The 20,384-nt window shown below is 51.1% G+C and overlaps 1 protein-coding gene across 1 annotated transcript; it reads left to right on the top strand.

The window, feature by feature from the left end:
• Positions 1-274: 274 nt before the first annotated feature.
• PTPN23 (protein tyrosine phosphatase non-receptor type 23) lies at positions 275-19,706 on the top strand. The gene is made up of 25 exons (XM_073551193.1): positions 275-515; positions 2,341-2,415; positions 2,547-2,674; positions 3,223-3,299; positions 4,158-4,207; positions 4,285-4,416; positions 4,572-4,652; positions 4,732-4,863; positions 5,956-6,003; positions 6,105-6,161; positions 6,279-6,337; positions 9,087-9,166; positions 9,285-9,399; positions 10,800-10,865; positions 11,340-11,485; positions 11,615-11,923; positions 12,020-12,174; positions 12,278-12,429; positions 12,647-12,826; positions 12,912-15,378; positions 15,455-15,639; positions 15,814-15,918; positions 16,482-16,620; positions 16,701-16,814; positions 17,585-19,706. Exons 1-25 carry the CDS (start codon positions 432-434, stop codon positions 18,134-18,136), a joined length of 5,688 nt encoding a protein of 1,895 aa, XP_073407294.1. The 5' UTR covers positions 275-431; the 3' UTR covers positions 18,137-19,706.
• The last annotated feature ends 678 nt before the right edge of the window (positions 19,707-20,384 follow it).

The raw sequence follows: 20,384 nt of genomic DNA, 5'->3' as shown, positions 1-20,384 counted from the left end.
AATATAGGCTCAGGCACCTGAGGTTGGAAAAGGAGTGACCTCGTGCTCAGCCTGTTCCACCCTGAGTCCACCAGAGCAGGACTATCACATAGACACACGGTGTTCGCGCATGCGCACTACATATAATAATGCCCGAGCACAATTACGGGACTTTTTGCTGTAATATGTCAGGTGCCGTCCAGTTCTCGGAGGGTCACAGGTCAACCGGAGATTTACGGTTATTTGCACAGAGACTGTGAGGTGGAGAACTATATACTTCCCAGCAGGACGTGCGGCACACGTGATCAGCAGCTGACAGCCGGGAGCGGCCGGATGACGTCACCCCTGAGGACTACACTTCCCGACAGGCCGTGCGTGTCGTGTGACAGGGAGTTACTGATCGCGGTGTCGGCCGTGTGTCCCTGCGGGTGACGCAGCCCCGGAGCCGCAGCATGGAGGCCGTGCCCCGCATGCCCATGATATGGCTGGACCTGAAGGAGGCCGGGGAGTTCGGCTTCAACCAGGCGGTGAAACAAGTAAGGACCGCGGAGCAGCAGCGGACAATGAGGGGAGCGGGGGGAGGTGAGGGGGGCCCCCGGGGGTGCGAGGGAGGTGAGAGGGGCCCCCGGGGGTGCGGGGGAGGTGAGAGGGGCCCCCGGGGGTGCGAGGGAGGTGAGAGGGGCCCCCGGGGGTGCGGGGGAGGTGAGAGGGGCCCCCGGGGGTGCGGGGGAGGTGAGAGGGGCCCCCGGGGGTGCGAGGGAGGTGAGAGGGGCCCCCGGGGGTGCGAGGGAGGTGAGGGGCCCCCGGGGGTGCGGGGAAGGTGAGAGGGGCCCCCGGGGGTGCGAGGGAGGTGAAGGGCGCCTGGGGGTGCGGGGAAGGTGAGAGGGGCCCCCGGGGGTGCGAGGGAGGTGAGGGGCCCCCGGGGGTGCGGGGAAGGTGAGAGGGGCCCCCGGGGGTGCGGGGAAGGTGAGAGGGGCCCCCGGGGGTGCGAGGGAGGTGAAGGGCGCCTGGGGGTGCGGGGGAGATGAGAGGGACTCCGGGGGTGTGAGGGGAGGTGAGAGGGACTCCGGGGGTGTGAGGGGAGGTGAGAGGGGCCCCCGGGGGTGCGAGGGAGGTGAGAGGGGCCCCCGGGGGTGCGAGGGAGGTGAGAGGGGCCCCCGGGGGTGCGAGGGAGGTGAAGGGCGCCTGGGGGTGCGAGGGAGGTGAGAGGGGCCCCTGGGGGTGCGAGGGAGGTGAGAGGGGCCCCCGGGGGTGCGAGGGAGGTGAGAGGGGCCCCCGGGGGTGCGGGGAAGGTGAGAGGGGCCCCCGGGGGTGCGGGGAAGGTGAGAGGGGCCCCCGGGGGTGCGAGGGAGGTGAGGGGCCCCCGGGGGTGCGGGGAAGGTGAGAGGGGCCCCCGGGGGTGCGAGGGAGGTGAAGGGCGCCTGGGGGTGCGGGGAAGGTGAGAGGGGCCCCCGGGGGTGCGAGGGAGGTGAGGGGCCCCCGGGGGTGCGGGGAAGGTGAGAGGGGCCCCCGGGGGTGCGGGGAAGGTGAGAGGGGCCCCCGGGGGTGCGAGGGAGGTGAAGGGCGCCTGGGGGTGCGGGGGAGATGAGAGGGACTCCGGGGGTGTGAGGGGAGGTGAGAGGGGCCCCCGGGGGTGCGAGGGAGGTGAGAGGGGCCCCCGGGGGTGCGAGGGAGGTGAGAGGGGCCCCCGGGGGTGCGAGGGAGGTGAGAGGGGCCCCCGGGGGTGCGAGGGAGGTGAGAGGGGCCCCCGGGGGTGCGAGGGAGGTGAGAGGGGCCCCCGGGGGTGCGGGGAAGGTGAGAGGGGCCCCCGGGGGTGCGGGGAAGGTGAGAGGGCGCCTGGGGGTGCGGGGGAGATGAGAGGGACCCCGGGGGTGTGAGGGGGGGCCCCCTCTGTGGGTGGTTGTCGGGGGCCTTAGCTGTGTCGGGTGGATCCTTCAGTCACTGAGTGTAGTGCAGAATGTCCCCAGTCAGCGAGCAGAGATCTTGGTGCAGAGGGAGACTGTTTCCTGATGGTGGATCCTTCTAGAAGCGGCCATAGTCTCCTCCGCTCCCGGCGGCAGAGAAGCTTAATAGTAATTGCAGGAAACTGCGGCGGCTCCTGTGTGATCCCATTAATAACTGCTGCCTGGCTCCGTCCCGCCCTGATGCAATGGGGGGTATTTGCATATAGCACCCGGGCATTTGTCTCTTAAAGGAGCGGTGCTCATCCACAAGCCTGTGCCAGCTGCTGCAGCAAACGCTCAGCTGTGAGAAGTAACAGTGGAGGCTGGCATCCGGCCCTCAGTGTACGTGTGTTTTCATCGGAGGCCGGAGGGGCTGCCGATGTCTGTAATTTATTTACTTTGTGTTGTTTTTTTTTAGTTTGTTCTGAAGAATTACGGTGAAAATCCAGAAAATTACAATGAGGAGTTGAAGAAGCTGGAGCAGCTGAGACAGGTGAGGATGGGGAGAGGGGGCAGCTGCAGTGATGGAGAATGGCTGCACAGTGTCCCTACACCGCACGTGGACCTCCTGCAGCACCGCACTGCCCCCTGTCTGTTCTTAATCATCTCCCTCTCTCCCCTCAGAGCTCCGTGAACGTCCCCCGAGACTTCGAAGGATGCAGCGTCTTACGCAAATACTTTGGCCAACTCCATTACCTGCAGAGTCGCATCCCCATGGGTGTCGAGCAGGAGGCGGCTGTGCCCATCACGTGGTGAGTGACCCGCAGATCACCGGTCATTACAGCACAGCGCCACGTGTGTGGAGTGACTCGTAGCGAGGGGCTGCGGCTGGAGGGAAGGGGGTCTCCATTTTTATATATGTCTCACCACTGTTGTTTCACTCTCTGCTCTCCGTCAGTGAACAAGAACATTGCTACTTAAATTCAGAGACCATACCCTTCTGGTTTTGATGGCGCAGCTGCAGTTTGTTGTACTGGATCATGTTGTACAGAATGGATGATAGGTGTGTGCTGTTGATACAGTGTAACAAATCCTCAGCTTTGATAAGTAGCAAGTCGGGTGTAGTTCCCATTCACTGACAGCAAGTAGAGATACGATGATGACGTTTCATGTGCCTTAGCGTCAATAAACCCCAGACCTGTTTGTACTAGGCCTCGTAATTCATGATCCTTTGCTGCGTCCCGCCTGCTGTCCTCTTGGTGGCAGCCGGAGGTGGTGGGGAATGTGGACGGTTTCTCCGGCTCACTGCTCTGCTGCTGATTTTTGTTATCTGCAGGTAACATGTCTCTTTCCTCCTCAGGACGGAAATTTTCTCAGGGAAGTCGGTGACGCACGCTGATATCAAGTATGAGCAGGCCTGTGTCCTGTACAATCTGGGTAGGTAATGGGGGGGGGGGGGGGGGCTCCGGGACATGTTGGATGGGCCGCAGGTGTTTTCTGTTCGACTCTGACTGGTGGATGTCGGACTATTCCTTACTGGACTGGGATATTGGGGTGCTGTGTGGAGCTGGGCTGTTGGGGCGCTTTACGGTGGTGCACTGGGATGCTGGGCAGTATATCGCGGTGCACTGGGGCGATATATGGTGGTGCGCTGGGATGGCAGGCAGTATATGGCGGTACCCTGCGACGGTATATGGTGGTGTGCTGGGATGCCGGGCGGTATATGCTGCTGCCTTGCGACCGTATACGGTGGTGCGCTGGGATGCCGGGCGGTATATGGCGGTGCACTGGGACGATATATGCCGCTGCCCTGCGACGGTATATGGTGGTGTGCTGGGATGCCGGGCAGTATATGGCGGTGCCCTGCGGTGGTATATGGTGGTGTGCTGGGATGCCGGGCGGTATATGGCGGTGCCCTGTGACGGTATGTGGTGGTGTGCTGGGATGCCGGGCGGTATATGGCGGTGCCCTGTGACGGTATGTGGTGGTGTGCTGGGATGCCGGGCAGTATATGGCGGTGCCCTGTGACGGTATGTGGTGGTGTGCTGGGATGCCGGGCAGTATATGGCGGTGCCCTGTGACGGTATTTGGTGGTGTGCTGGGATGCCGGGCGGTATATGCTGCTGCCTTGCGACAGTATACGGTGGTGCGCTGGGATGCCGGGCGGTATATGGCGGTGCACTGGCGCAATATATGCCGCTGCCCTGCGATGGTGTATGGCGGTATGCTGGGGAGGTATATGGCTATGTAATTCGAGTGCTGTTCTGGGACTGAATTTCTTTTTTGTCTTGTCAGGGGCGTTACACTCCATGCTTGGAGCTATGGACAAGAGGGTTTCTGAAGAGGTTAGTGCTGCCTGTCGGTAATTATCGTTACTCCTCATTTGTTCTGCCTGTCAGTCATCGCTCCAGCTTTTTTGCAGGGGATGAAGATCTCGTGCACTCACTTCCAGTGTGCGGCTGGTGCCTTCTCCTACCTGCGGGATCACTTCACTCATTCTTACAGTGTGGACATGAGTCACCAGATCCTGAACCTCAACATAAACCTTATGCTGGTGAGCAGAGAGCGGGACCAAGTTAATTTTTTTTTTTTCCATTTCTTAACTATTGGATGTCTTAGGGAAGCATCAGGGACGCTGTGGTGGATGCACTTTTGGGTGGTATGTTTTGGCCCATCCATCTTATCTTATTGTGCCATTCTCTCCCCCAGGGTCAGGCCCAGGAGTGTCTGCTGGAGAAGTCCATGCTGGATAACAGGAAGAGTTTCCTGGTGGCGCGTATCAGCGCTCAGGTGAGATGCGGGTGAGGACATGTGTCCAGTCACAGTGCCCTGCCGGCTTCCTCCTCATCGCCGGTGTTCCTCTCGACAGGTAGTGGATTATTACAAGGAAGCGTGCCGAGCCCTGGAGAACTCTGAGACGGCCTCGCTTCTGGGCAAGATCCAGAAGGACTGGAAGAAGTTGGTGCAGATGAAGATTTACTACTTTGCATCCATCGCCCATGTGAGTTCTCTGTGGCACTGCAGTGCCCGGACATAGCTGAAATAAAACTCCATATAAATCCTTGCATCGGTCTCTCACCACTGTCAGTGAATAGAAACCTCCAGACTGAAAACACGTCCTCACCCAATTCTTCTCACAGCTGATGGGCTGCTCCAATGTGTAAAGTAATTACATGTCCGCACAGAAGCCTCTCTCCTGTCCTGATTGTTTGTTCCAATGTATCGATGCAGGAAAAATGTCAAGTACCATCTAGACCTGATACAGAAAGCTGAGGTTGTATTTTAACCCCTTACCAACATGTGACTGGTACATGACACGTTGGGTAGGTGCATGGATCAAGCGGAGGATCTTACCGCAGCATCTGGAGAGCTGGATGTGTTATTTGGATGGCACCTGCCTCTAAAGCCGCCCCCATACACATAGATGGCTGTCAGCCGAATCACCGTCCACCTTCGGCTGTCCTGTCCCTTCTGACACCCACATACTCAGGAGCACTCGGCCATGAGCTTTTTTTTTTTTTTTTTTTTTTATACAATTTCTGCAACTCTCCTCCATCCCATTCCTCCACCAAACTTCGATGATCATGATTAGAGTTGAACCAATATGTTTGGAATTGGTCGCTGAATCTGAATTTGCCATATTTGTCTCATGTTGGTAAACTATTTGTGCCGATTTTATGTTTGAAAATTGGTTTAGAACATATTCGGTCATTTCTACTCCTTTTTGACTCCAATGATGTTCGGTTGGCGTTGAATGATGTTATTGCAAATACAATATTCGCTACCGATGGTAACTGGATCCGAATTTTGAAAAATTTGCTCAAATCTACTTATGATGAAAGCATCAGTTCAGAATAGAAATGGAGACTGTGGGGGAGGGACTGGCCAATCATGAAAGGGTTAAGACAGTTTTTTTTTTTGCTTCCAAATGTCAGCATTTATAGCAAGTATAGATTGTGGTTCTACAGGATTAGGAAAGCATGGCGGCTTTATCTTAAAACAGCGTCACGGCTGTATGTGGTATTGCAGCTCAGCCCCTACAGTGATTACATGTGATATATATGGTAATTATATTCTTTTTGCTTCTTCACAGCTGCACATGGGGAAACAGGCAGAAGAACAGCAGAAATATGGGGAGCAGGTAGGTCCAGACGTGTATATACTGTAACTGTCCGGGGCAGGACTCGGTCTGACCTGCGATCGTTCGTCTGTTGGCTCTCACCACGGCTTCCATCTTTACAGGTCGCCTATTTACAAAGCGCTCTAGACAAACTTAACGAGGCGATCAAGCAGTCGAAGGTAAGATTCACTCACCTTGTGGACGCCCGTCTGGCCACTGTCACTGACGTCATCTGGGCACCGCCCCGTATCTCCTCGTCGAAATGTTTTGTAGACAGTCCTCTTTCTTTCTCCTAGGGTCAACCGTCCAATGTGCAGGAAGCCCTGCGCTTCACTATGGATGTGATTGGTGGCAAGTAAGTGGTAAAAAGGGGGAAAAAAAACCTTTTTTTTTTTTTCTGTATAACATTCAGATTTACTTAATGCAATACAGACATCACACGTCGGGTGCAGGCGTTCAGAGAGGGGGCTGTGGAGCTGATCCCGGCCTCCCAGGACAGCTGCTGGCTGTGTTATACCTCTGCTGTCTCCCTCTATCAGCAGTGATCAGCTGTTACCTACTGATGTTGGGTCTCTCATTTGCCGCTGTCAGTCTCTGAGAGCAGGATTTAAGTGTCATGATTGCTGGACCCGGTAGTTCTGGTGCCCAATGCCTACTGCCCACCAGCCTCACTATGTGGATGCTGTATATAGTACAAGCAGGATCAAGTCCCTGAAGGGGGAGTAAAAAATAATGAAATGATTAAAAATGTAAAACCTTTTTCCCTACACCCTGACGGCGCCGCAGAGAGGATCTACCCTAAGGAATTAAATTGGCCTAATCTCCCTGAACGCCTGGAGGGATGCCTGCAGTGTCGGGGTGATGTCCAGGGCTATGGAGCCGACTCCTAAAATATAGAATACGTTGGTACAGTAGTTCAATGCAGATTATGCTGTAAATTTTCTCATAAATATTTGGGAAAGTTATGAAATGTTTTGTTCCCGATCTAGGATTTTAGTTGATATTAGCGATAAGTGAGCATGCCCGGATAATGTGTTATCCAAGTATATCGTGTGTGTGCTCGAATAATGTGTTTGAATCCCCACGGCTGTTAGACAGCTGCAACACATGCTGGGATTGCCTAATAAACCGGCACTGAAACATATTCGAGCACGCCTGAGATACTTAGCACGTTATCTGAGCATGCTTGCTCGTCACTCGTTGGGGTGAATCTGTGCTGCGCTTTATGCACATGCTCTGTGATCGGGGCTGGGGAGTCGGGGAAATTGAGGAGTCGGTGTCAGAGGTTTGGATTACCGATTCCACAGCCCTGGTGATGTTTAAAGTGTGTTCTGTCATAGAATCATAGAGTTGGAAAGGACCTCCTGGGCCATCTGGTCCAACCCCCTGCTCAAAGCAGGATTCGCTAAATCATCCCAGTCAGATGTCTGTCCAGCCTCTGTTTGAAGACTTCCATTGAAGGAGAACTCACAACTTCTCTTGGCAGCCTGTTCCACTCATTGATCACTCTAACTGTCAAAAAGTTTTTTCTAATCTGTGTCTCCTCCCATTCAGTTTCATCCCATTGCTTCTAGTCTTTCCTTGTGCAAATGAGAATAAAGTTGATCCTTCTACAATGTGACAGCCCTTGAGATATTTGTAGACAGCTATTAAGTCTCCTCTCAGTCTTCTCTTTTGCAAACTAAACATTCCCAAATCCTGCAACCTTTCCTCATAAGACAGGATTTGCAGACCGGTCACCATTCTGGTCGCTCTTTTCTGAACTTGCTCCAGTTTGTTGATGTCTTTTTTTAAAATGTGGTGCCCAAAACTGGACACAATATTCCAGATGGGGTCTGACCAAAGAGGAGTAGAGGGAAATAATGACTTCACGTGATCTAGACTGTATGCTTCTGTTAATACATCCTAGAATTGCATTTGCCTTTTTTGCTGCTGCATCACACTGACTCATATTCAGTCTGTGATCTATTAGTATACCCAAGTCTTTTTCACATGTGCTGTTGCTTAGCCATATTCCTCCCATTCTGTATATGCTTTTTTCATTTTTATTGCCCAGATGTAGTACTTTGCATTTTTGCCTGTTAAAAACCATTGTTAGTTGCTGCCCACTTCTCCAGTTTATTTATATCTTTTTGAATCCTCTCTCTCTCTTCTCTAGTATTAGCTATCCCTCCTAGCTTTGTGTCATCAGCAAATTTAATCAGTTTACCCTCAATTCCTTCATCTAAATCGTTGATAAAGATGTTGAACAATACAGGGCCCAGGACAGAGCCCTGTGGTACCCCACTTGAGACATTCTTCCAACTGGATGTGCAGCCATTTACGACCACTCTTTGGGTCCGATCACTAAGCCAGTTATGAATCCACCTAACAGTTGCCTTGTCCATTCCATACTTAGTCATTTTTTCAATAAGGATTGTATGAGATACTTTGTCAAATGCTTTGCTGAAGTCAAGATATACTATATCTACAGCATTTCCCTGATACACCCAATCAGTGATTCCATCATAGAAGGAAATTAAGTTAGTCTGACATGACTTATTAGTGACAAACCCATGCTGACTCTGTTTAATCACTTCATTCTTATGCAGGTATTGACATACATGTTGTTTAATAATTTGTTCAAAGATCTTTCCTGGTATAGAAGTCAGACTCACCGGCCTATAGTTGCCTGGGTCCACCTTCTTCCCCTTTTTGAAGATAGGAACTACACGTTTCTAACATACAATGCGACACCTCCTCCTCGTTTATCAAGTCTGTTTCTTGCAAATAAGTCGTTTTATCTGAATGTCCTATCTGTGAAATAACTAACCAACGCCGTAAATAGATGGTTCTCTCAGCCCAACCCCAAAAAATTTAAATTTAAAGAGATCAAAATGTCGCCTGCACCTCAATAATAGTATTGACTAAATCGCCAGCTCGCTACACAAAAATTAAGGTTAAAGAAAGTTACGCGTCTCAAAAAATGACTTAAAATTATCTCTGAGAAAGTTTTTCTAGTTCTCCTATTTGTTTACTGGTTTTTAGGACCCCCTGCTTGCTGTCAGTGTGTGTTTTTTGGATTTAGTATTATGCTCAAATTAATTGGAATTTTGTGTTTATAGATTTAATTCTTCCAAGAAGGACAATGATTTCATCTACCACGAGTCTGTGCCAGCGCTGGACACTCTGCAGGCTGTGAAAGGTGAGTGCGCCCCCCCGCCCTGTGCACACGGACGGTCATGTAATGGAGGATTTATGACTTGCACAGCGGTCGCAGGGAGCGATATATTGCTCTATTATTTTTCCTCTTTGTCTTTTAGGGGCCCCATTAGTGAAGGCTCTTCCAGTTAATCCCACTGATCCTGCCGTGACTGGACCTGATATTTTTTCTAAGCTAGTACCAATGGCGGCACACGAGGCTTCATCTCTCTACAGGTCAGATATCCATGTGCGTTATAGGATGCTGCGGAAAGTATGAAGCCGACTGAGGAGCTGATTCTGCCCGTTACCGGCAGATGACGACTGTTACACGGCTAACATCTGCCTCGTGTTGCTGCACCCGCAGCTAAGCTCTAATTGCTGCTGCAGCTTAACCATTTAAATGCCGCTGTCAATCTGACAGCGGCATTTAACTGACGCCAATATAGTGACCCGGGAACCATGGACTTGCCGAAGGCCACAGTAACTGCTATGTTTGTCGTCTTGTGGAGCTCCGCCACGAACTGGGCTTCATAATAGAAAATGAATTTTACTATATCCTGCAATACTGCGTGATTACTGTATATAGTAAGTAAGCAAAATAAAAATTATATTTAAAACTTTATCGCCCCCACTTTCCCCATTAAAAAATAAATAATTAAGAAATTTATTTTTTGTCTTCGTGTCCAAAAAAGTCCAATCTTTCAAAATAGGCAATTATTTAAACCGCAAGGTAAATGCCAAAAAACACCCAAGCGGTAGAATTTTGGGTTCACACTTCCTCCAAAAAAAATGCAATACTAAAAATCTGTGTACCCCAAAATTGTATCAATAAAAAGTCGGCTAAGGGTTAAAAAATGAAAAAGGTGCGGGTCTCAGAAAATTAGTAATAAAAATAAAGTTTGGGTCCCAAAGTAATTGCAGATTAGCAGGAATCTTTACCCCTGGTAATATCAGGGATTATTTCACAATTAACTCTTGATGGACAGATGCCTAATTTATGGTTCGCCTGATGCATTGTCCCGTTCGGCCTGCACTGGAATTGCCGGTGTGGATAAAGGTTGGGGTTCACTTCATGTTACACACTTAAAAGGGCTCCTTGTAATTTCCTTACATTATGGTGACTGCTGCGTCTTCAGTCCCTTCCTCAGGAGCTGCCACCACAGGAATATTCCACTGATTCTCACTTGTATATAGAGCAGCATTTTGTGACTTCTTGTACGTCAGGGCACCCTCCACGCTCGCTGTGCTCCTCCATTGTGCTCACAGCTTCGGCCATTCTATTGTCTGCGCCATATTCCTCCATGTAATCAGCAGAGTACTATGATGTCTTCAGGAGGTGAGCACAGAGGCCTGGGGAGGTCTCTGCCGGAGGCGGATGGTCAGGTGAACCCCCCCCCCTTTAAACTGGTTTAACCACTCGTCCAGGTTGTTCCCAATTCCTCCAGCAATACAAGACATTCATCGCTGTATAATCCAGGTTTCTGCATATTTTCTGCTGATCCATCAGACACTGATTCCTGTGTGTCCTGCGCTTTAAACGCCGCATTTACTGATCACCTGAGCGGCCTTGTTTCTGTATCCTCATCTGTCATAACTTATTATATCTTAACCCAGGTTCATTTTTGTTTCTCTAGTGAGGAAAAGGCAAAACTTCTACGTGAAATCATCTCCAAAATAGAGGCAAAAAATGAAATCCTCGAGTAAGTTCACCTTATAGCCATATTGCATTGCTAATTCCTAGTGGAGTAAAATACAGGATGTAACTAGTGGAACTATGAATGCAGCTCCGAAGTCACTGTATGCCTTCATCATATTAGTGATCCTCAGTTACATCCTGTATTATACTCCAGAGCTGTACTCACTATTCTGCTTGTGCAGTCACTGTGTACATACATTACATTACTGATCCTGAGTTACATCCTGTATTATACCCCAGAGCTGCACTCACTATTCTGCTAGTGTAGTCATTGTGTACATACATTACTGATCCTGAGTTACATCCTAGTGTCACTTTACACTGACCTGCCTCCCTGATCTGCTTTTTGCGGGAAGTATGTCCACAACCATACTGACAGATTCCAATAAAATCCAATAGAGTAGTAAATTGTGAGTTTGAGCCCTGAACACTCTGGTTTTCTCTTCGGTGACGGATGACTCTCTCTTGTATGTTCCAGTCAGTTCACAGACTCCCTGCAGCTGGATCCGGACACTGTGGATAATCTGGACTTGTACACTCACATCCCACCGTCGCTGATGGAGAAATGTGCAGCGCTGAGCGTGCGGCCGGATACAGTCCGCAGCCTGGTGCAGTCCATGCAGGGTGAGTGTGATATACCTTTGGGGCATACACTGCTGCTCCCTGCACCTTTTCTACATGAACGATGCTCCAGTTGCAGCTGTCACTCTGTCATGGCCTCCTGTCAATCATCCCACACTTGTCCCGTTCCAGCACTCTCTGGAGTCTTTACCGATGTGGAAGCGTCTCTTAAAGACATTAAGGATATTCTGGATGAAGAAGAAAAAGAGGAGAAAAAACTGCAAGATGAGGTAGGGAAGGCAAATGAACCTCCGACCGTCTCACCTGCGAGGGTTGAAGTGAGCAAAGAGTGGACAAAGTACATGGAGGTGCACGAGAAGGCGAGCTTCACCAACACCGAGCTGCACAAAGCCATGAACCTGCATATCAGCAACCTGCGGCTCCTGAGCGGACCCCTAGATAAGCTCCAGCAAGCGCTGCCAGCGCCAACACTAACTGAGGGTGAGCAGAGACAGCTCTGATCCGGTACTGATCCTGTATTATACTCCAGAGCTGCGTTCACTATTCTGCTGGTTCTCAAGCTTTTCTTTCTTACAGATGACAAGTCTGTGCTACAGAACCTGAAGAGGATCCTGGGGAAGGTGCAGGAAATGAAGGAGCAGCGTCTTTCTCTGGAGCAACAGCTGCGGGACATGATACAGAAGGACGACATCACCACCTCCCTGGTCACCACTGACCGCTCAGAGATGAAGGTGAGGATGGCAGAATTCATCTGGAGCCTCGTTGTTCATGTGCGCCTCTAGTCTTGTATGATTTAGTGGCTTTCTCACTGATCCAGCCTCTATTATCCCCCAGAAACTCTTTGCTGAACAGCTGAAGAAGTACGACCAACTGAAGGTTTACACCGACCAGAACCTGTCTGCCCAGGAGAACATCCTGAAGGCGCTAACCGAGGCCAACGTAAAGTACGCACCAATCAGGAAGGTGCTCGCGGAGTCCGAGCAGAAGTAAGCCCCTCTTGTGAAGACTGCAGTGTGAAAAATGGAGGGTTTAATTCTGGATGTCATGTATGTCCTGGTCAAGAAATTTAAATGTAAACCTCCATGCTTTACAGTGTAGGATACATCCACTAAGAAGTTAAGCACTGCAAAATAGAAGCAAGGTTTTTTTTTATATTTCATTTTATTTATAGCCCCCTTTATTATATCTTTGCTTACATTTCAGGTGGAACCACACTGTGCAGACCCTGATATCTTCCTACGAGGCCTACGAGGACCTAATGAAGAAGTGTCAGGAGGGCAAAGACTTCTATGCAGACTTGGAAAGCAAAGTGGGCAAACTTCTAGAGAAAGCGCGGACGGCATGCGAGGCTTCCCAAGCCATACGGCTGCAGATCCTGGAGCGGTAAGTGTACGCGTCTTGTGCTGCACACGTATTATGATCATGGTGCCCCTGGATGTGCCCTGAATATATACCATCTGTGTAATAGGGAAATGAAGAAGAAGCCGCCTCCTCGACCAACGGCCCCCAAGCCGGCACTGGAAAAGAAGGTATCTGACAAGGACCTTGAAAAGATCCGTGCTGTGGATCTGGCGGACCTGCAGCACTTCTCCTCTCTCTTCATGTCTGATCTCCCGGAGGAGCTGAAGAGTTTACCCCCGGATGCCCTGCTGGCCCATTTCGATCGCTTGTCTGCAGAAGCCATAGGGGCATTTCCCATGGATCCAGCTGCCTATGGCGGAATAAGAATGCCCATTGCAGGTGGTGGTGGAGCGGGGAGAACGGCGACTGCACCCATGCCAGACCCACAAGCCATGCCTTTCAACCAGATTCCTTTTAATGCCATGCCTGGGCAAATGCCACCTATGGCTGTGGGTTCTGTTCCTGGTCCGGGATTCCCTCCAGTCTCTTACAGCGGCCTTCCTGCCGTCAGCTCTGGCACAGCCATCCCGCCAAAGTTGATGCATCAATCTGTCAGTCAGGTACCGTCTAATTCTTTATCACAGAATCCTAATATGTATTCAGCAGGTGGACAAAGGGTGCAACCCAATCCAGTATCTGCCCCGCTGGCGCCAGGCTACATGGGTACTGCTGTGCCACCACAGAGAACGTCGCCCCAGCACCTGCCCATGTCTGCATCGGGATTGTCTCCTTTAGCTCAATTTAAGCCAAATTCTGTTGTTGGTTTTGGCACAGGACAAGCGTCATCTGTATCAGTTGTGTCCTGCTCGCTGAACCCTAGCACACCAAATCCGTCACTGGCAAGTAGCCTACCCCCTCCAGGTGCACAGGGCATTCGGCTCGCCACAACTACAGTGGACAGTATTCAAGGGCCCATCTCAAGCTATGCTGCACCCAGGATGCCAGCTGTGCCACCAGTCAGCATCCAGCCCCAGCAAGGCTATATGGCAACCACCGGGCTTCCAGCCATGGGTCCAAGTCATCTCTTCCCATATTCTCAAGGTGGACTTCCGAATTATGTTCAGCCACCTACACATTTACCCCAAGGCCACCCCAACCAAATGTTCCACATCCAAGGACACCACCAGCCTAGAATGGACACGTCAGGCCAGCCTCTTCCTGGACAGCTGCCATTTACAACTCCTGTACCACATCAGTTCAACCCCCAGATGAGAGCCCCCTATCACCCACAGCAGCCGGGTGTTTACCCACAGGGACAGCCAGCACGTATGCCTCTCGTAAACCCAGTGCTGCCTCCGCAGCAATTTCCGCAGTTTTCTGTGCAGCCGCCGCATCAGGCCGTGCAGCCGCCGCATCAGGCCGTGCAGCCGCCGCATCAGGCCGTGCAGCCGCTTCCTCACCTAATGCCACAGCGATATCCACTTCCTCACCAGGATAACCCAGCACAGCAGCCCATTCATCCTACTTTTCCTGGCGTTGTGCCCAGAGCGCCCCCTCAGCCTGTTCACACTGTAACACTACCCATGAGTCAGCCGCCATCGTCTCAGATTCTCTCTCATCCTGCGGTTCCTGGAATGCAGAGCGTACCCGCTGCCTCTGCCTCCCAGGTGCCATCAGCCATGCCTTATGGCCCTCCTGCCAGACACCCCATTCCTCCTTCCAATGGCATGAATTCGATACACCCTGGACCTCAGATGCCATTGGGTGCTCCTCTTGCTCCGGCCCTTGTCCACCATGTACAGCCTCCGGGCAGCCCAGCACTTGGCCAGCTTCCAGGTGGATCCATTGTCCCTGCGGCTCCAGTCGTTCCTTCTCCAGCACCTTCTCCACAGCCGTCCCTGGTTGTGAAGCCTCCAGCAGCATCTACCTCCGCCGCCATGCCTCAGAGGCCCCCTCCTTCACTGACCCCAGGAACGACTCCCCTAAACCAAGCGTCTACTGACCCGGTCTTTCACCGGCAGAGCTCCACCACAGACGATCTCCTTTCATCTAGTCCTGAAAGCCAACATGGCGGCTCCAAAACATCAGTGGGACAGCCGCTCCTGCAGCCCACTAAGGCAGACTCTAAAGATGGCCTCAAACCGAAGGGCATCCAACTCATCGAGAACGATCCGTATGAGAAGCCGGAGCACGTCATGCGGCTTTTGAATGAGCTCGATCGTTTCAGACTCGTGGTTGCAGCTCTTGACAAACCAGCACCTGGTGCCACAACCCAGCTGGATGCCATGTGGAAGGAGTTCCAAGATGCCCAAGAGAAAGAAGCCAGGAACCTGTCTATTGCCATCGCCCGCTGTTATACCATGAAGAACCGGCACCAGGACATCATGCCCTACGACAAAAACCGCATCGTCTTACAGTCTGGGAAGGACGATTACATCAATGCCAGTAAGATTGAAGACCTTTCTCCGTACTGCCCGACCATCATTGCCACTCAGGCCCCACTGGTGGGCACTGCCTCCGATTTCTGGCTGATGATTTACGAGCAGAAGGTGTCGCTGATTGTCATGCTGGTGTCGGACCTGGAGATTGAGAAGGTCAGTGCCCGAGGGGGCCGGTGATGGTGTTTGTGCTTATCTGGCTTTGTCTTATCGTCTTATATTATCCCTTCAGCAAAAAGTATTGCGGTATTTCCCTACGGAGCGAGGGCAGCCGGTGCTACATGGGCACATCACGCTGACCCTGACCAGCCACAAGGTCGCTGACACGCACGTCGAGCGGGTGATGTCGCTCCAGTACAAGGACCAAAGCCTGAAACGCTCCATCATCCACCTGCAGTTTACATCCTGGCCCGAGCTGTAAGTGCAGAGACTACAACTCCCATCATACAGCACACTCGGCCTGACACTGTGCTAGTAAGGAGCCGGGGCAGATGCAGGACGCACTACTGCGGGGCTGGGGGACATTGGGCTTGTGTGATCACATTTCTGTGCAGAGGAGCTGTATACATCACGAGGATTCATTTATTGCAGGGGTCTTCCTGACAGTAAAGGGAACTTGCTGCGGTTCATCCAGGACGTCCATAGTCACTACTTGCACCAGCGCCCCCTGCACATGCCCATCGTCGTGCACTGCAGGTGAGTAGCATGGACCCCGGGGGGGCAGGTGATCCACAGTGATCCTGACCACTGCTGCGTGGTGACTCCTCTGGGGCACAGTCCAGGGGGTCTATAACCTTTTTTCACCGCAAATATTTTTTATTTTTGCACTTGCATTGTATACTTCCAAGAGAGTTGACTTTACCGCTGCCATTTTGGGCCACCGACGGCCTTTTGGTTGCTCTTTGTTGGATTTCTTTAGGGAGCTGTGGCGACTGATAGCAAATGCAATCTTGTGCTGTTCACCTTACGGTTGAATTTATATTTACAGAAAACAGATTTTTACAAATGAGGTGTAAAAGAAATATTACCTGGAATAACAAAGAGAATGACCTAGAACAAATGCGGCTCTCATATGAAGCGCAGCTCTCGGTGTCAGAGGACTGAGCCGGGGAGCTCACTTCCTGGGGGCTGGTGATTGACAGCAGAATTATGACGTTCTATGTTGGAAAGGGGTTAGCGTTGGATCACAGCGCCCAGGCAAATGACTGGTGTACATGTGCTGAGGTTTTGTGGATTTAACCCTCTGTGATCTCCCGTAGTTCTGGGGTGGGGAGGACGGGCGCTTTCTGCCTCCTTTATGCTGCTGTGCAGGAAGTGGAAGCCGGTAATGGGATCCCGGAGCTGGCGGAGCTCGTGAAGAAGATGAGACAGCAGAGGAAGCACATGCTCCATGAGAAGGTAGGAGCCCCGCCAGCCTGTGTCCCCGTGTATAGAGCTGCAGTGTCGTCCCTCTGTAATTCTCTCCTCTGTTCATACAGATCCATCTGAAGTTCTGCTACGAGGCGGTTCTGAAGCATGCGGAGCAGCTTCTACAGAGACACGGCTTTTACACCCCAGCTACCAGCAAGCCCCAGCCCAGCGCCTCACAAAAGGTGCGTTGTCCACAGGGGCAGGAAGTGTTACTGTCCATCACCAACCACATGGGATCAGACATCTGTAGTAAAAAACTTGGCACTCAACTTAATGGAGGATTCCAATAGATTTTTTTTATTGCTGTCAAAATAACAGGTGGACGTTTAGGTCTGAATTAGACCTTCATCCGTCTGACATCTGATAAGCGGTGGATTCCGCATCAGTGCACAAGTGACCCGGTACAGCGCCTGCCTTCATATATAGCCTTTGGGCAGTTTACCTTTCATTGCTTCTAGTGCGTACAGGCAACCTGCCCAAAGGCTATATATGAAGGCAGGACCGGGTCACTTGTGCACTGATGCGGAATCCACTGCTTATCAGATGTCAGACTGATGAAGGTCTAATTCAGACCTAAACGTCTTCCTGTTATTTTGACGGCAATAAAAAATCTATTGGAATCCTCCATTAAGTTGAGTGCCAAGTTTTTTACTACTATATCCAAAAATGCTCTGTGCATGCTTTACACTGCAGCTCTGCTCCACAAAGTCCCAGTTGTGGTTAATGACCCTATTTTGTATGAGAGTTTGAGGCTCTCAGAAGTCTGAGCTGTCTCATATAGAGCTTTGTCCATGCCCCATGCTTTACACTGCAGATTTCTCCATGTATGATTAATGACTCCAGCTTAGCTGTATTGTTTCGTGGGAAGCTTGGTGACTATTTTGCAAGGAAGCTGGATCGAGCCCTGCCGAACCTGTCACACTCCCATCACATCTTCCTTTTACTTTCCCAGGTCTACAGTCTGCAGGACCCCCAGGACATCGTACTTGGAGGGGATATGCCCATCAGCTCCATCCAAGCAACCATTGCCAAGCTGAGCATTAAGCCGTGCTCCAGCAGCCCCGAGGGCACCAACCATTATCAACCGCCTCTGCTGCCGGACCCGGAGCTGCCTCCACATGATATTATACAGATGGTGGTTCCTCCGAGCTCCTCATATCCAGATCTTACAGCTTCAATAATCCCTGAGGCACAGACTCCTCCAAACTCGACGACCAGCAATGGAACTGGCGAAGCCCCTGCAGAAGTTGCAAACAGTCATGACCCAGCGCCAAGTCCCGAGCCCTCAGCTGCCTGCACCACACCGTCCTCCTCATCCCTCACCCTGCTGGCATCTCTGACCCCTGAGACCTTCAGTCTGGACGGCTCTCAGCGAGGGAAGCAGAAGATGAACAAGCAGAACTTCCTCCAGCCCCAGAATGGCAGCGGCCTGGCACAAGGCGGCAAATCCCAAGACGATCCGCTCAATATGCTGGACCCACTGTGGACTCTGAATAAAACCTAAGATTTTAGGATCAGGAGATTCAATCTGACTTACTCAGTTACGGGTCTGACCGCTCTGAGGATGAGAATGGCCACCATCCTGGGGAACATGACCTGATGGTGTGAGAGGCCACCAATATTACCCTATAGATTTCCTATACTCTCCAAACCCCAATATCACGTCTGCAGCCTTAATGTGACACTAAACTAAGTCGTCATCGCTATAAAGAACCGGACCCTATACTGTACACAGGACAATGGCCACGGTGCCCCCCAGGACTTCATACATGGTCTTGTGTCTGTTCATGTCTTAATTCCTGGCTCGATGCAGAGACCTGGACCCTCTGACTGGACTCGTAGGCGATGACGACTATGGCAGGTAACATGAAGCCTCCGCTGAACCTGGTGCTCTCATAACTGGATCAGAGCAGGGGTGATGGACGGACCGTATCCTGGAGGAGCGGGCTGCCATTTATAGACCCGTCTGGAAATGTTCACTTTCCGGCCCATGCACGTGACTTAATGTGCAGCCTCTGAAGTCTGGGGAGGAGCCGCTGCGATCAGATCTATGGCCGTCCCCATCCCCCCACTCCCAGGGGTTCCGACGGTTTCCTCAGCATCGCATGTTGCATTGCAGTTGCAATGATGCGGTTTTCTCCTGGAGCACAGTCTGCCACAGCCCAGAGCTGGCTGGAGAGGAGCTGGTGATGGACCCTGGCCATTGCTGGGGCTGGATCCTCCATTATACGGAGTGTGAATTGCTGGGGACGACCCTCCCACTCTAGACTGGTTGCTTGGGTTGGTTTTTTTTGACGTTTTTTTTTTTTTTTTTTTCCTCTCTATCCCAGAGCTGAGTGTCACAGTAGCTGCTTCTCTTTGCATCTGGCCGCTCTTCTCATTCCATCTCGAAAAGTTCTAACTTTTGTCTCAATTTGTCACTGCTTTCACCATCTCTGCTTGCTGTCAGTGAATCTGTGTGAACATCCAGCAGCTGGGAGCCTCGCACAGCTGAGGGTCTGTCACAGTGGATGTGTGATCAGGGTCTGTGCTGCCTCTCTGGGAGCTGTAGGTCATTCACTGACAGTAGCAGAGATGGCGAGAAGCCGGATCATCGTCTGAGGACGGAGCAGAACTTTCCATTGTACGGTGCTGAGGACACTGATTAACCCCTTCCAGGCTGCCAGAGATTTGCTTGGCCGTGCATGTGGCAGATCGCGCCCCGGTGTTACATTCCAAAGATATGGGCCTTTGGCAAGCTTGGGGTCTCTGGGGTCCGGCCTTATCCAGCTTCTTGTCTGCAGTCGCACTTTTCCGTGTGCCGTAAGTTGCAGACCGGATTATACAATAGCGTTGACGACCAATACTTAAACGGGCAGCGCTGCTTTTAAAATCTGATTTTTCTGGTGAATTTGTCATCAAATCCCAGAATCTGAAAATCACACGATCGATGACTTAATGTCAGTTCAGCGCATAAAACTCTGAAAAAGAATATCATAATCTGTAATCTCCAGTGTATTTTATATCTGTTTGGCTGATGTACAGGATGAATAATACTATTTTAAGTTATGAAATAAATGCTGAGAAAGGGAAAATATTGTCTTATGTCACATTTTAATATTCCCTGAGAAGACTTCATGACACTTAATACATAGGAGCCATCTCCAGAATAGTCAATAAATACTTTAGTTCACAGGCCTGCAGTTCACAGCCTCCCCAGCAGGTGTCACAAGAGGGAACTAATAAATACAGGTGTGCACAGCCTCACCAGCAGGTGTCACTAGAGGTAATAAAGTTGAATCAATAGAGAAGTGGAAGAGATGAGAAGCATTTATAACCCAGGGATCACTAAGAATAAATTCTGACGTATCGTTTATTGAAATATACAGCACTACAAAGCAAAAATCATTAAACACAAGCAAAACTATGTAAGCCTATAATAGGGCTGTGCCCTGTCTCACCACCAATATACCCTCAATGGATAAGAACCCTGCAAAAAGGGTCAAATAGAGAACACCTACAACCAGCATAATAATAGATACATAGTTCATATTGCCAATAATGGCACACACTATGGGGGAAGAATTCCCAAGTTGATATAATGCTTCTCCGCTAAACCAGATCAAAACTCCCCATAAGCGGGTATAAGAGCTTATATCTCGCTATATAAGACAAGATACAGATCGAGGATATAACAAGGGTAGCTGAGCCAGAATGCAGCCCCTGAAGCGTAATGCTACCTGTGGAAGAGACGATACCAAGCGTCCCCCCTG

The sequence above is a fragment of the Dendrobates tinctorius genome, unplaced genomic scaffold (assembly GCF_039654945.1).
Source record: "Dendrobates tinctorius isolate UK_male_01 unplaced genomic scaffold, ASM3965494v1 ptg000173l, whole genome shotgun sequence".
In the NCBI taxonomy this organism is placed as follows: domain Eukaryota; kingdom Metazoa; phylum Chordata; class Amphibia; order Anura; family Dendrobatidae; genus Dendrobates; species Dendrobates tinctorius.
Note: the sequence above shows the minus strand (reverse complement) of the source record. Positions and strands in the feature narration are given on the sequence as shown.

Excerpts from the sequence above, each read along its gene's own strand:
- PTPN23 (XM_073551193.1), top strand. The coding sequence starts at position 432 with ATGGAGGCCGTGCCCCGCATGCCCATGATATGGCTGGACCTGAAGGAG. Across the intron at positions 12,827-12,911 it reads CGGCTGCAGATCCTGGAGCG|GGAAATGAAGAAGAAGCCGC; the intron begins GTAAGTGTACGC and ends TCTGTGTAATAG. Across the intron at positions 16,621-16,700 it reads AGCACATGCTCCATGAGAAG|ATCCATCTGAAGTTCTGCTA; the intron begins GTAGGAGCCCCG and ends CTGTTCATACAG.